General features: G+C 38.9%; 1 protein-coding gene across 3 annotated transcripts; it reads left to right on the top strand.

Annotated features, from left to right (window-relative positions):
- The first annotated feature begins 2,435 nt into the window (after window positions 1-2,435).
- On the top strand, window positions 2,436-14,129 carry LOC139806783 (arylacetamide deacetylase-like 4). Of its 3 annotated transcripts, none has more exons than XM_071766885.1 (4): window positions 2,436-2,836; window positions 3,200-3,416; window positions 6,469-6,532; window positions 6,865-8,527. In XM_071766885.1, the coding sequence occupies exons 1-4, from the start codon at window positions 2,654-2,656 to the stop codon at window positions 7,637-7,639; spliced, it is 1,239 nt and encodes a 412-aa protein (XP_071622986.1). In that variant the 5' UTR covers window positions 2,436-2,653; the 3' UTR covers window positions 7,640-8,527. The 3 variants fall into 3 exon arrangements, with proteins under 3 accessions (XP_071622986.1, XP_071622985.1, XP_071622987.1); XM_071766884.1 differs by lacking the exons at window positions 3,200-3,416; window positions 6,469-6,532; window positions 6,865-8,527 and adding exons at window positions 11,682-11,898; window positions 12,288-12,351; window positions 13,086-14,129 and having other exon boundaries at window positions 2,583-2,836; XM_071766886.1 differs by lacking the exons at window positions 2,436-2,836; window positions 3,200-3,416; window positions 6,469-6,532; window positions 6,865-8,527 and adding exons at window positions 9,761-10,054; window positions 11,682-11,898; window positions 12,288-12,351; window positions 13,086-14,129.
- Window positions 14,130-14,572: the final 443 nt, after the last annotated feature.

The following is a 14,572-nucleotide window of genomic DNA, read 5'->3' as shown; positions in this document are numbered from 1 at the left end:
TAGATGCTTTCAGTCACCTGTTTACACATACAAGAAAAGAAATGTGAACTGGTGGACAGTAAATTTCTTCATGCTCTATTTGGTAAAACCAAATTAGCTAAATTGCACTAGAAAGTCTAACTGTCCTACTAAATCATCTGGAGTAAACAAATAAGCCAGGCTTTACCAGATATTAATTTTGAAATGTACATTAAAAACAGTAATTTATCAGAAACCATTATTTCTGCTTTTAATTCTTTGTTGGAACACATTATATTTTTTCTTGTTTTCACAGCTTTATTCCCTCCAGTTAGTTATTAAGCTTGGCTACACTTGACAGAATCAATCCCTCAGTCATCATAGCCAGCTACTTTACAACACATTAGTTAATCCTCAGAGTATTTCCTGTACTACAGAGTAGCTCCATGGTAGTCAGTTAACTATAGGCTAACTGTAGACTGTTTCCTAACACAGCCTACAATCAGACCTGAAACTTTTTGCAGTATTTCGGAGAAAGAAACAAGAAAAACAGTAACACATGACATTCCAGAACTCGTTAGCACCAACTACCTTGGCACTGCTGCCTTTCTCAGTGTTTGGTTTGAAAGCTGCCTGCCTCTGCTGGTGAAAAACAACTGAGAAGCTGATGAGCTTTATGCATTCTCAGTCTATGAAGAGATATCTATCTATAAACAGCTACAGCAACCTTATAAACGTTGACAGGTGAAATGAGGGGAAAAAAAAGAGCAAATATCATCTTTCTTTGAACAGGTATTGTTGTAATACTTCACCTTCCCATCCAAGACCATTAGAAATATGGTGAAAAATTAAGAAAAGGGTTAATTGTAGAGGTGACTAAGCTCCGGCATACACAGAGGCTTGCTGATGAGAAAATAGGAAGAATTTACTCAATTATCATCAATTCTGTACTCACCATCATACAAAATATGTCAGCCTCCAGCAACACTATGTTCAAATAATAAAGTATCAATTTTGTAAAATCTGAGTAGCTGACTATTTTGTAAGAATAAAGAACTGTATGCATATCCATAACACACATTACAATACCAAACTGCAGGCTCTGCTAATTTTCTCCAGCTTAGTGGGATCTCTTCAACCTTCTTTAGCCTAGTGTCAAGCTGTTCTTATCTACAGATGGGTAAACACCTTGTCAAAGCTGGGGTTTTGCAATGAGCTTGCTGAGAGAATAGAAGAACTGATAAAGCAAAACACATCAGCAAACACCTACAGCTTAAGGAGCTAATATTAGTACCCATATACTATCTACTGCCAGGAAAGAGAAAAAGCCTTTTTGTTTGCAAAGATGCCAGGTGCTCACTTCACAGAGTGGACTGAAGGGGAGTAAGACATTTATTGGACAATTTGACATCTCAAAAACAATTGGGGAAAAACCCACGAAAAATATATAGCAAAATAAATATACAATAAAAATCCCACAGGCTGTGCTACAGTATCACACTACCTAGAAGTTACTTACAGAACTAACAACCAAACCCACCAGCAGGATGACCCTTGCTGTGTTGCAGAAAAAGCTCTATGGATAAACATTGGTAAATGTCTCTATCTGTTTATCTATTGGATAAACATTGGTAAGCTCAGGACAGAAGGAGCACTGACCACAGGGATCTGGGTTTGGCTTCATCCCTCTACGGTCTGAGACTTGGAACCAGCAGTATCATGACATTTGTGCTCCCTGTCAGACAGAGGCAGCCCCAAAGAAAAAAACCCTCACTGTGAACAGTTGACCATTCATCTGTTTCATGAGTGTTGGTGCAAATCTGCGTTGCTTTGATTCTTGTCTCCACAAGCAAATCAGATTGTGCAAATCAGGTGTGATGACTGCTTTGCTTCAAATACTGTGCAATGAAGCTAAGGATTAATTCAGTTTTCAGACCTAAATTTCATTTTAAGAGACAGGACAGGAAAAAAAATTGCAACCTGGAGCTTTGAAATTGTGTGAGAAATGAAATTCTGGCTGTAAATCAGAAAAATCATCTCACCAAATAATTATCACCAACTTTCATCATCCCTCACTAATACAGATGTTTCTATGATGCCTCAACTTTGAATGACAAACAGGAAGTACAATGCACATCAATTCCTGAGAGTTTAATTAGTGAAAAGTTTCTACCAGAAACAAGAGTAGCTTAAATCTCCCAATGCACAACCATAAACCTGGAGAGATCTCACTGTGTGTAAAGACTTGCACTATGAAAAGAAGTTTCAAAAAAAATTGTGGATTTGAATAGTTTTCTTCTCCAAGAAATACATACCTTGATGACAACTGCAAGCAGTCCCACATCCCACTACAACAGGAATGTCCATCCATCATGCATCCACATCAAATCAAACACAACCTTCAAACAAGGACCCCTCTGAACAATCATTTCTCACTGTTCTGAAGACCTCATGATACAAACCAAAGCCATATACTTTGAATTCCACCTCTTGTTAAGGGTAAAAGCTTCCCCCTCCCCTTTTTTAAGTATAGGGAAGTGTTGCCAATAGTATCATAAGCAAAAGAAGGGTGGAGAAAATTAGGGTATTGCAACATTAATGAACTTTTAACTTCTGCTTATGAAGGGAGTGCTTAATCTCCTCTGAAGACACCTCAGATACACTTGGAAACGAGGCTCACTTCTATTGACGCAAAATGGCATCTGTTTATACAACTTTAGCAATATTAGGACTGTTTTTCATGTCTCCTGTTATAATACCAATAGTGGTTTTGGTAGGGGTATTTTATGATATTTTCAATTCAAAACTGCCACCTGGAATTGACCAACCTCTGAAGATTCGTCTCTTCCATTCCTTGATGATCACAACCCTGATCTCGGTAAGTTAACTTCCTTAAAACTGGGATTTCACTTTGGTTTTGGCAGACTATTTGGGAGCTGGGAGATCATAGCTTAAGAAAAAAGGAAAGAAACAGCAATTCACTCCCCTGAAGCCTGTACGCTTTGTTAATATGAACCCAACCATGTGAGATGAATTCATAAAACTAATCTGACTGATCTTAAAGGCTTATTTGGATGTTTCAGTGCATCTGTCAAATGGCAGCCACTTTACACCAGGAAACTGTTCTACATACAAAAATGTAACGATATGTTGTGCCTGTTGAACTTAATCTAGATATGACCATGCTCTCTATTCAGAAGCAAGCCTACATAACTCCACTTCTTCTGAATTCTTTCAACAGGGCAAGCTTTTGGCGAAGCTGGGGATCTGCGGTGATTTAAGCTTATTGCGAGCTGTGCTGGATGGAGTACCACCATGGAGAGATTCCAAACTTCTTATCAAAGATCTCAAAGTAGAGGAGGTACCACTGAGGATTTATCAGCCTAAATGGCCACCTACTGGCAAAAGAAGAGGAATACTGTATTTTCATGGAGGAGCTGGCACTTTTGGGAGCATTAGTAAGAAATCAGCAAGTTTTATTTTTAAAATCAAATCAAAACCTCTGTATTTTTACCTTCAGACGTGTAAGTCAATATCTCACCTGTCCTTCCTGATGCCAACAGTCTTTCTAATCTCAATACTAACAGCAGAACACCTTGCAGAATTACTAGCCTAGCACATGGTAAGGGTAATCACATTTCTACCTTCTATGGGCCACAGGGGAGGTTGATGAAGGAGTTCTTAGTGGATCTGAGGCTTCTAAATCCAGAACTGTGATCCAGAAATGCCTTAATCAGCTGTCAGCTAAGAGCAGAGGGACTCTGCTCCTTTTCCTGTTGAAGCTGTTCATAGAAAGAATCAGCTGTGGGGGCAGAGAGACCACTATAACAAAACACTTTTGCTTGGGTCCCTGTGAGGGAAGTTCAGCTCAGAGGATGTGCTTGGACCTTAACTACCTTAACTTAAAATAAGATACAGCACCAGTCCTGGAGTAAAGGTTAGAATCCATGACTCTTCCCTCCTCCTCTGTACTCCATCTTTTCTGGAAATCTAACTTAAAAGCCTTTTAAGGTGATGCTCAACCTTGATCTGCTTTCTGGAGTAGTTATAGTGTCATGAAAATGGCAATACTGTTGCAACAAAGAATACATACTGGCTTTACTCACAGGAACAATGCTCTGAAAGTACAGAATTTAAGGTACACTTCTGTGCTCAGTACTCAACTTTTGTGTAGAAACACTACAAAAGTCAGTGTTTCTCAACTTGGAGTCCATGCATCAAAGGAAACCTAAGAGATATAACATAGTCCAAGAAAGAATTTAAAGAATACATTTTTTAAAATCTGTAAATATATTGGGGATGCACTTTTTATAAGGGCATGTAGGGAGAGGACATGGGGTAATGGCTTTGTTCCAGAAGAAGGCAGATTTAGATCAGACATGAGGAAAAAATTCTTCACTGTGAGGGTGCTGAGCCCCTGTGCCAGGTTTCCCAGAGAAGCTGTGGCTGCCCCATCCCTGGCAGTGTTGAAGGGCCTAGGTTGGATGGGGCTTGGAGCACCCTGGGCTGGTGGGAGGTGTCCCTGCCCATGCAGACAGGTTGGGACTGGATGATTTTTATTTCCCTTGGAACCTGTCTGTGTGTGCTTTGTCTTGAAGCTGAGGCACCTGCCATGGAAATCGAGATTTCATTCCAAAAAGGGCTCAAACAGGGAACTTTGTGCATTTTGAATCCTTTACTGTTTCAAAGGGTAAGGCTCCACTAGCACTATGTAAGGAAAACTTCAGAACCTGCAAATGAGTCTGAGAGTCTGCCTACCTTCATTCAGCATCACACAGAAACACCAGTGTCACTTCTAGTAACTTAGATCCCATTCTGCACTGTGACAGAAATAATCCACCCCTGTTTTACTGCAGACCACGTTTGTCTGAGTGCTGTGATGCTTCTGGTTCTAATTTGGGTGGCAGTGAGGACTCAAGAGATAAACCCCTGTGATCTAAGTGGTCTCTATGATCTTTGCTGGAAGAAAACAAACATACCACAGTTGCATAGCTGTAGTTGCAGTTCACAACACAATTGCTGTTGCACAATGCAGATGGAGGGAGCTGTATCACATACCATGTGAGACCCACACCTACACACTGCCTGCACTACCTGACCTTTCATGTGAGTTCCTGGGGGCACCTGGAACAGGAAAGCAAGGAACAGAATGGCAAGCTTTGAAAAGGCCTTGGGGAATCCCCATCATACTCAGGCTGAAGTTCTCAACTAGCAGGGGCGTCACGAGGAAGAGAATCAGTGGACAGATAAATGTAACTTACTCCTTAAGATTCATACAAGTGGAAGTCATGCCTCACAATTCAATGTAAGCTTTTAAGAGAGGCAGCAAATAACATTAATAATGCAGACTGAGTTGATAAAACCTACTTTGATTTCCAAAAGAGTCTCTTAAAGAGACTACACAGCCATGACACAAGAGGCAAGGACTTTCTTTTGGATAAAAAATGATTAGAAGACAGAAAGAAAAGAAAAGTTGTGGGGGGTTCCTGTGAGATTCCTGCAAGGGGATCTGTGCTGATGCCAGTGCTACAAAATGTATTCAAAATCAGAAAAAATGGGATACTAACTCCAACAAGGTAGTAAATGGATGAGTGAAAAACTGCAGAATGTATTTATGATAACAAAAGTATTAGACAAAAAATGACAGGTGAAATAGAATGTAGAGAGGGCAAACAGGTAAGCAGAACATCCTAACTTTATAAATAAAACATTAGACTCTAAGCAGTCTGCTGCCTTGCATGACGATTGTGGCAGACAATTGCCTGAAAATACTTAGTGCACAGTAGCAATCAAAAAGCAAAAAAAAAAATCCCATGAATTACTACTAGGAAAGGATAAAACAAGAAACTTCTTTATGATATTATAATAAGTCCATGGTGCATCTAAATACAGTATACTGCTTACAGTTCTGGTTCCCACACCTCAAAAAATACACAGGAATATTGGAAAGACTCAGAGAGAGGCTGCCCAGGTGAGCAAAGTGCTTTTGTGTAAGTGAACACTGTGACTTCAGGCTGGAAAAGACAGATGAAAGCAGATGCACTAAATATCTACTAAATTATGAGAAGCAAGAGAAGTGAAACAGAGAATACTTATCCTCCATTTCTTACAGTACAAGAGTTAATGTCTGCAAATGGAAGTAGTGAACAATAGGTACAGAACAAGCAAACAGAGCCTCTACTTCTTGTATGCCTCTGATTTCTGTATATTTGTCCTCAGATTATGCTTATCTTAGACATCTGCTGTTGACCATCAGCTAAGATGTGCTTCCAGCCCAGACAGACTCCTGTTTTTACCTAATATTACCATTCTTAAATGTTTATATTATGCCCTAACAGCCACTGACCAAAAAACAGAAAATACAACACCATGTGAAGAACACTGTGGATAGCAAAAGTTACTCTCTCACGTTGCAGTGCCTTCCACAGAGCACATGTTCAAGGATCTGTATTTTCACTTCAAAGGATATTTGATTCTTAAAACATCAGTTCTGATAAACTTTCTCTTTAGGAGCCTTTGAAAGACTTTGCCGACATATTGCCAAAAAATGCAACTCAGTGGTTGTGTCTGTTGGGTAAGTGCTGCTTTTACACAGAAGTATTTATGGTAATACAGTTCACAGTTGAAACATTTCTGAAAAACACACTGAAAATATTTACTATTTTAGACTGTGCTCTGTATTTTTCACTTCAACCTTTCATTTAATTTATAACTGTGCTTACGGGCCAAGTATACTAAAATAGCTGTAACACCCTGAGTCTGCTTTTCTGATCTACACTAGTTACAAATATAATCTTTAAAACTTACAAAAAAAGGCCTACAGTATTACTGTACCAATCAATCATGAACAATAAAAATTCATATCTTATTACTGTGACAATAACCACAATATCTTTGACAATTCAGTTATCGTTTGGCTCCTGAACACCCATACCCAGGGCAGTATTTTGATTGTCTGAATGCCACCTTATACTTTATGAGGAATTTAGAAGAGTACCACGTGGATCCTGCTCGCATCATCATTGGTGGAGACAGCTGTGGAGCTAATTTTGCTACAGTTATTTGCCAAATACTGCTGAATGGAAGAGATCTCCCCAAAGTTCGTGCTCAGGTCTTATTCTACCCAGGGCTACAGGGGCTAGATTTTTATTTGCCTTCCTACCAGCAGAATGCTTCAGTCCCCATCTTGTACCGTAAGCTAGTTATCTACTTCTGTTGTCGTTACCTTGACAAAGACCCCTCCATTTTGGAAGATGTCCTACACAGTTGCCACGTTCCTGAGAGTATGAGACAGAAATATAAAAAGTGGGTAAGTGCCGACCTTGTTCCTGATGAATTTAAGGTGAGAGGCTACGTCCCACAGAAAACCACCTGCTATAAGCCTCAAGTCCATGAAGCAATCAAAGAAATCCTAGCAGGAACATTTTCCCCACTTTTAGCTGAAGACTCCATCATTTGCCAGCTCCCTGAAGCCTACATTGTGACCTGTGAGTTTGATGTCCTTAGGGATGATGGCCTCCTGTACAAGAGGAGATTAGAGGACAACGGTGTTCCAGTAACCTGGTATCATTCTGAGAGTGGTTTCCATGGAATTTTAGCCTTTTTTGGCTATGGGATTTTTTCCTTTTTATCTGGAAAAAGGATAATGGATAACACTGTGAATTATATAAACAATTTATAAAAGTATTTTTCAGAAAAAAAAAAAAAAAAAGATGCAAGCCTTGTATTATCCCTGTCAACTTTGTACTTGGCAAAGAATGTAAGAACTTCTGATTTATGTTTTCAATTCTGACTGCATTTCATGCTTTCTCATTTCTGCTTCTGCAGCAGCTCCCTAATAGGTGTCAAGATAATTTAAAGCACTACCATTCTAGAAAAGATTATTATAAAATCACACCAGTAAGATCAAGATGCAAAAGAGAGGCACCTGGCACAGTGTGTTTCACTTCAACTCTTGCAGTTCTGTGATCTTTGCATGGCTGGTACATGCTGAAGGCAAGCAGCAAGAACAGCTCTTCTGAAGATGCTTTGACTGCCCAGAAATGCTGAAGAGAGACAAGAGATATCTATAGTACCAGATGGAGAGCCAAATGACCCAGGATCTGTGAAGTCTGATGTCAGAGTCAAGCTGCAGCTATGCATTTTAATTTCTAGAGCTACTTTGCACAAAAACTATGCTTTTCTTGAAAAAGCACAGTCAAAAGAAAGACTTCTGTCTGAATTAATGAACTGGAATTAATATGGGTTTGATTTTGCTTGGAACCAGAGAAATGATGGGTTTCTTTTGGAACTTGATTCTTGGACTTTGGAAACGGCAATCCCTAAACTTTACTGTGTGTACCTGTTAGGGAAGTGAAGTGAAACTTCTTTTCCTTTTTGTACCCTTTCTTTCAAGAATATCTTATGCTCAAGACTACCTGTTATGCTACATTTGTTGAAAAAGTTCTGAAGATCACAGATGTTAGAAGGAAGAGAAGCACAACACTATATATATTATCACTGTAATTTTGTGGCAATTTTGTGATGTTTTCAACAACAACAACAAAAATAAAAGTTTGCATTTCAAATATTTCTGTTACAAGAGTAAGTTACATTTGTGAAACACTCACTCACTGATAAATCTAAATTATCACCTCAGGTGAAAGAAATAACACAACACTGGCAAACAGATACCACAAACCTGCTAATTCTACCCAGTTAAATCTGTGCTGTGCACAGTAATTAATTAACCAGACCACTGGACTACCCAAGATTATTGTATATGATCAGATAACTGCCAGAAACACCATTGGGTGGGCTATTGTTTTTTTAATCTGGGCTTTAGCTGGTTTTAAACAAATAATTTTCTTCTACTTCTACTCCTCTGTATTTTAAGATGACCACAAACTCTATTATAACCACTCAACTTCTGACTGTAAAAATTTCATTATTAATTAATTTTCTAACTAAAATGACATAGTACTTTCCCCAGATCACTTACAATTTAACTTAAAAATAAAAATTTTAACATGGCTGCTTAATGAAGTTAGATTTTTTCCTCTTTCATTTCCCTGGGAATCTGCAATTTCAAAAATGTTCTGGCATCCCAGTTGTTTGAAAATTTGCTGACTCAGATTCACAATTAATACTTCAAGCATCATTTGAACTACAGCAACTCCACATTAGCACAATCCCATTCTACAGTCAGAACAAGATAAAACAGTTTGATTTGAAACTTTAATTCCTGGTTACCTTGAGTTATTTCATGCTGTGCCTGTTGCACACTGGGAGCTGCTGAGGTTTACCCAATACAAGGGAACCTGATCAGGTGTCTAAACTCCCTGTGCTGTTCTTGAATTGTGTTCTTCTTTTAGAAAAAATTACAAATATTAAAAAAAAAAACAACAACAAACCCAAGATTGGGGTAATAATGTAATTTTTTCAGTGAGCCCTTCAGAAAAACCACTGGTGACAATCCATTTGGCCCATTTAGAGGGATAATCATCATATGCAGGCTCCTATCTCTGCATAACCCTAGAGAAACTCTTTTTTGGAATAGTGTTTATAGCATCACAAACTCAAAGCACACAAATGCTCTGTTTCTAGTTTCCACTCCTAGTTAATTTAACAGTGATGCAGTTTATTCCCAACACTCTCCTCTCAGCTAAAGACTGGTTTCTTGAAACAATTCCAAAATTATGCTGGCACAGATCTTTTAATGAACTCAGGACATTGACCAACTTACCTTTTGTAAAATAAAGGGAGCAAGGGGAAAGAAAGCAGGGGAGGGAAAGATACCTTCTACTGTATTTGCAGAAGGGAGGAGAAAGGTTTTTACCAGAGCAACATTACGAGGAACAACGAATCAGGAAGTAACAAGCCAAAGATATCTGAGAAAGTCAACTCAAAGACATTCCAGATCACTTTGCTGCTCAGCAAAATGGCAGTTGTATACACACTGCTAGTGTTATTCTTGGCAGTTTTTGTGGCTGGATTTGCCCTGTTGATCATGGGGGCAATTCACTTTGATTTCTCCAACTCAGAAGTTCCTCCTGGAGTGAATCAGCCTGTGAAGCTCCGAGTCCTTCACATCATTTTGATAAGCAGAGCTGTGGTGGTAAGTGACCTCCCGGGGATTTCTGCGGGAAGAACACTGAAACTCTGCTTGGAATTAATTTTCAGAGAAACAAGCAGGGCATGGATATCATGCTGCATGTAGTACTTAGAAATTCAGTTTTGTTCAATAAACCTGCAGGAGAGTTTCTACACTCTGCTGCATTGCTACAGCCCTGCACTGGGAAGTATGCAAGTGCTGCCTGACACAAGGTTTTGAAAGCCTGACTGCAACAAGTTGTGCTAACCTAGCAATAATTTGACTAAGAACTCATATATATTGGATAATTTCTATTTTAGGTTCAGAATATATCAGATGTCTTTGGGTCATGCTTTCAAGCTTTTCTTGGATGTAGGGATGAGGAGTTATGTATTGATTTTGAAGATAAAATTAGAAATTGGACATTTCAGAATTGGTTCTAGATTACAGTGAAGAACTCTAGACATATATTCTCATGCTTAGGCTGCACACAAGTAGTAATTAGGAAGAGATTAAGCAGCTAGAAAAGCCAGTTCTCTTTTTATCATCACCTATAGATTGCCCATCATCACCATAAACCAGGATTGTATGCTGCAATGTAAACAAAGCAGTACAAAAGAAACCAAGTAAGTTGAATGCACCGGTGAGAATATTCTTTGCAGTTGGTCCATTTCTGCTTGGAAAATAGCAAATAAAAAAGAATAAAACATTTTATCATGTTTTTATACAGAGTCACTTAGACTGGTTTCTACAATGAAGTAAAATCTCTAAGTTGTAACATGTATTAGTTTCCTCAGCCTCAAAATCAGGCAGGAAGAACATTGTAAATAGCTGGAGGCACTGAAGAAAAGGTCTTTCACAGGTAAATGCAATGGCAGTCATAACACTGTACTGACAATCCATACAGACCTGGCAGTATAACAAGAAATAACTCTAATAAAATGTTGAATATTAAGAGCTTGATCCAAATCTTCGTAAGGACCAATGTACTGGTTTGGCATGGCTAAATACTGTGTTTCAAAAGAGAGGGTATGCCTTTTTTTATCATTATTTTTGTGAATTTATGTTGGACCAGTAGCTCTTGTGTCTATTCTTTTCATCTTGCTGTGCCTAGCATGAATATCATTATGGCATACAGAAAAAAAACCAGAAGTATAGGGCTTCTAAATATCTTGAGATCTTCTTGCCGGTGCATCACAAACATCAGCGAAGACTTCTGAGATGAATCAGAAAGGAATTATCAAATATATTCTCAACTTAGTCAACTCTACTTGTCCCTATCGTGAAAATCAGCACCAGAAATATCATCTTTTGCAATGTTTTCACATACTGTCACGGGCAGTAACAGAATAACCAGTGAAAACCAAACTCCTCTTCAGTGTCATGTAAAGGACCCAGTGAGCAACCAAAGGGATCTATTTCACCAATCTTTGTTAATGCTGCATTGTGTTGGGATTTTGTTCTGCTGTTCATGTACTGTCTCACGATGCCATAGTTATCTGAGCAGTTATATGATACCTGTATAACCATGCAAGTATTCTATGATCGCCCTAAAAACACATGACTTGGAAATCCTCAGTATCCTGCCCATACAGTTTCTTTACTTTTGAATCTCTTGAATGAACTACTTAATCTCTTTGCCTTTGAACAGGGAAAGATTTTGGAAAATATTGGCATCTGCAGTCAGATCAGCTTTGTCCGGTACCTGCAAGGTGGGAAGCCTCTAGGAGTGGACCCAAAGCTCTTCATCAAGGACATGTGGTTTGAGAAAGTGCCTGTAAGGATTTATCAGCCTAAAGTTCCATCTGGCAGCCAAAGGAGAGGAATTATGTTTTTCCATGGAGGAGGATGGGTATTTGGAAACCTTGGTAAGATGTCTAACAGAAAAAAGAGTATAATTTAGTTAAAGAAGTACCTACTTCATAAATGGTAAAGCTGATGGTCACTTGATCTGTAGCAGTTCCAAAGTTCAACTATAACCACACGTGCACTCTCCTAACTTTTGCTGTCAGAATTTGCTGCACAACTGCAGTGCATTATGTGAGTTTTGTTAAAGACAAGGACAGTGAGATATGAGGGAAGAAAACACAGGGGACAGGAAGATGAGGTGGTACAAAAGACTGAGGAGCTATGAAGGAACAGAAAAGTAGAGAGTACTTCCATCTTGCAATTCTTTGACTTAGCAACAGATAACATTAGTACTCTGGAAGAAATAAGCCAAAACAAACCTAAACCCTACCAAATGTGTTTCTTTCAGAGACCTATGAAAAGCTGTGCCGTTCCATTGCCAGAGAAAGTCAGTCACTGGTTGTATCTGTTGGGTGAGTCTTTCCTCATGCTGCTTTTTAGAGATTATTTCCTACAGTGAAAACATCAACCCATTGCTTCCCTGACCGTAGCAAAAACCATTCCCAGAGAAACATTTCTGTGGGATTTGTCAACCATTTGATTTACAAATTCAGTTGGCTCTTGCCTGGATCCACTGAAGACTGTCTCAGGCTGCTTTCATTGCCTGACTACACCACAAATCATGCTTTGGAATGAAGTTTTGAATCAACATTTTGAAATTCAAGTCTCAAAACTGGTAAAAGACAGAAATCCATATATTCTATTTAATCCTTATTCTGCTTGATAGTTACAGAAGCACTTTGTGAATGACAATCTAATATAATCATCAATATACTGGCATAACAATTTGGACATAACAATGAGGATACAGTTACACTGTCAAAAAGACACAAATCAGAAATACTGACATTTGTATTTGACACATGGGAAGCTAAATCATAAAACAATTAAATGACTGTCAATAAAACTCAGACATAGTTGGCAGCTGAGTACTCCTGTGTTGCAAAAGACCTGAGCAATGTCCTACATAGATCATACATTAGTCTGCACTACCTGGTCAAACTAGCTCCAGTTCATTTATGATCAGCCAGTGGAAAAGAAAAACCTGAAGCAACCAGGGTATTGCTGCATGCAGGAATGAGTATTCCCAGCAATACATTTAAAACTAATATTTCCTTCTCACACTTGATGTCCCTTGTGTCCTCAGGTACCGCTTGGCTCCTGAACACAAATACCCTGCTGCATACGAAGACTGTCTGAATGCTACCATACACTTCATGAAGAACACCCAGCACTATGGTGTGGATCCTGACAATGTCATTGTCTGTGGGGACAGTGCTGGGGGCAATCTAGCAGCTGCTGTCAGCCACACTCTTGTGGGCAGATCAGACCTCCCCAAACTACGTGCTCAGATCTTGATCTACCCAGGACTTCAGGCACTGGACTTCAATTTACCATCCTATCAGCAGAACCGAGGAGTGCCTCTCCTGTCCCGGGAACGAGCTGCTTGCTTTGCTTTGCTCTACTTAAATGGGGATGCACTGCATCTGCAAGAGGTCTTGGAGGGCTCTCATATTCCTATAGATATCAAATTAAACTATAGGAAGTGGGTGAGTCCAGACAACATCCCTGAACGATTTAAGGTCAGAGGCTACAAACCACACGTGCTACTCGACTGCACAGCTGATGTCAGTGAGTCAGGGAAAAGATTCTGTGAGCCCAACCTGTGTCCTCTGCTGGCTGAAGATGCTGTTATTCAGCAGCTGCCTGAGTCTTTCATCTTGACTTGTGAATATGATGTGCTGAGGGATGATGGTTTGCTTTACAAGAAGAGATTGGAGGACAACAATGTCCAGGTGACCTGGTACCACCTTGAGGATGGATTCCATGGAATCTTCAATACATTTAATAGTGACTGGCTGTCATTTTCAGCTGGAAAAAGGGGTCTTGACAATATCGTGAACTTTCTAAAAAGCTTATAGGAACAAATTCTTTCCCTTCTCTAAAAATGCCAATTTTTTGTAGGCTTTTATGCTTCTAAATTCCAAGTAAAAGTTTAGATAGAACAATTTTTTAATGAGCAATTATGCCAGTGTGACTACTGAAAAAGTTACTTCAAGCATGCTATGCAAGTTTCTTTTAGTGCTGTTTGAAGTATTCCATGTACAGTCTGCCTACTTTAATAATCTAATGACTCGCCACTTGATACTTTCTCAGTAAATATTAAAGATACAGTAAAATTTTAAAGCAACATCTGGTCTGACCTATTTTATTCAGTTATGACCTATGGTTTCATTCTTCCTACAAGGCTAACTGTGTTTTGGCAAAGGAGGACACCAATATTACAATACTGTAACATAGTGCTCGTGCTACATGTACCATCTGAGCCACAGATTCCCAGACACAAACTTGCAGAAAATTTCTATGCACTAGTCTCGAAAATAATGAAGTCAAAACTGCAACAGAGATGCTCTATTAATAGCTCTGTTTAAATTATATTGGAGGAAATGCTCTGTTTTCCTATGTTCATCAAACATATAAGATTGGTGCATTTAATTTTGCAAAGCACACATTAGTTAGCTTTTTTTCTTTTTGCCCCTCATGTTCCCATTTTCTTTTCTAAATGTTCTTGTTAAAACCATATGTTCCAAACTACTTAAAGCATGTCCACCATGCAGGAAGCAATATGTTGTC

Source organism: Heliangelus exortis, chromosome 23, assembly GCF_036169615.1.
Source record: "Heliangelus exortis chromosome 23, bHelExo1.hap1, whole genome shotgun sequence".
NCBI lineage: Eukaryota > Metazoa > Chordata > Aves > Apodiformes > Trochilidae > Heliangelus > Heliangelus exortis.
Note: the sequence above shows the minus strand (reverse complement) of the source record. Positions and strands in the feature narration are given on the sequence as shown.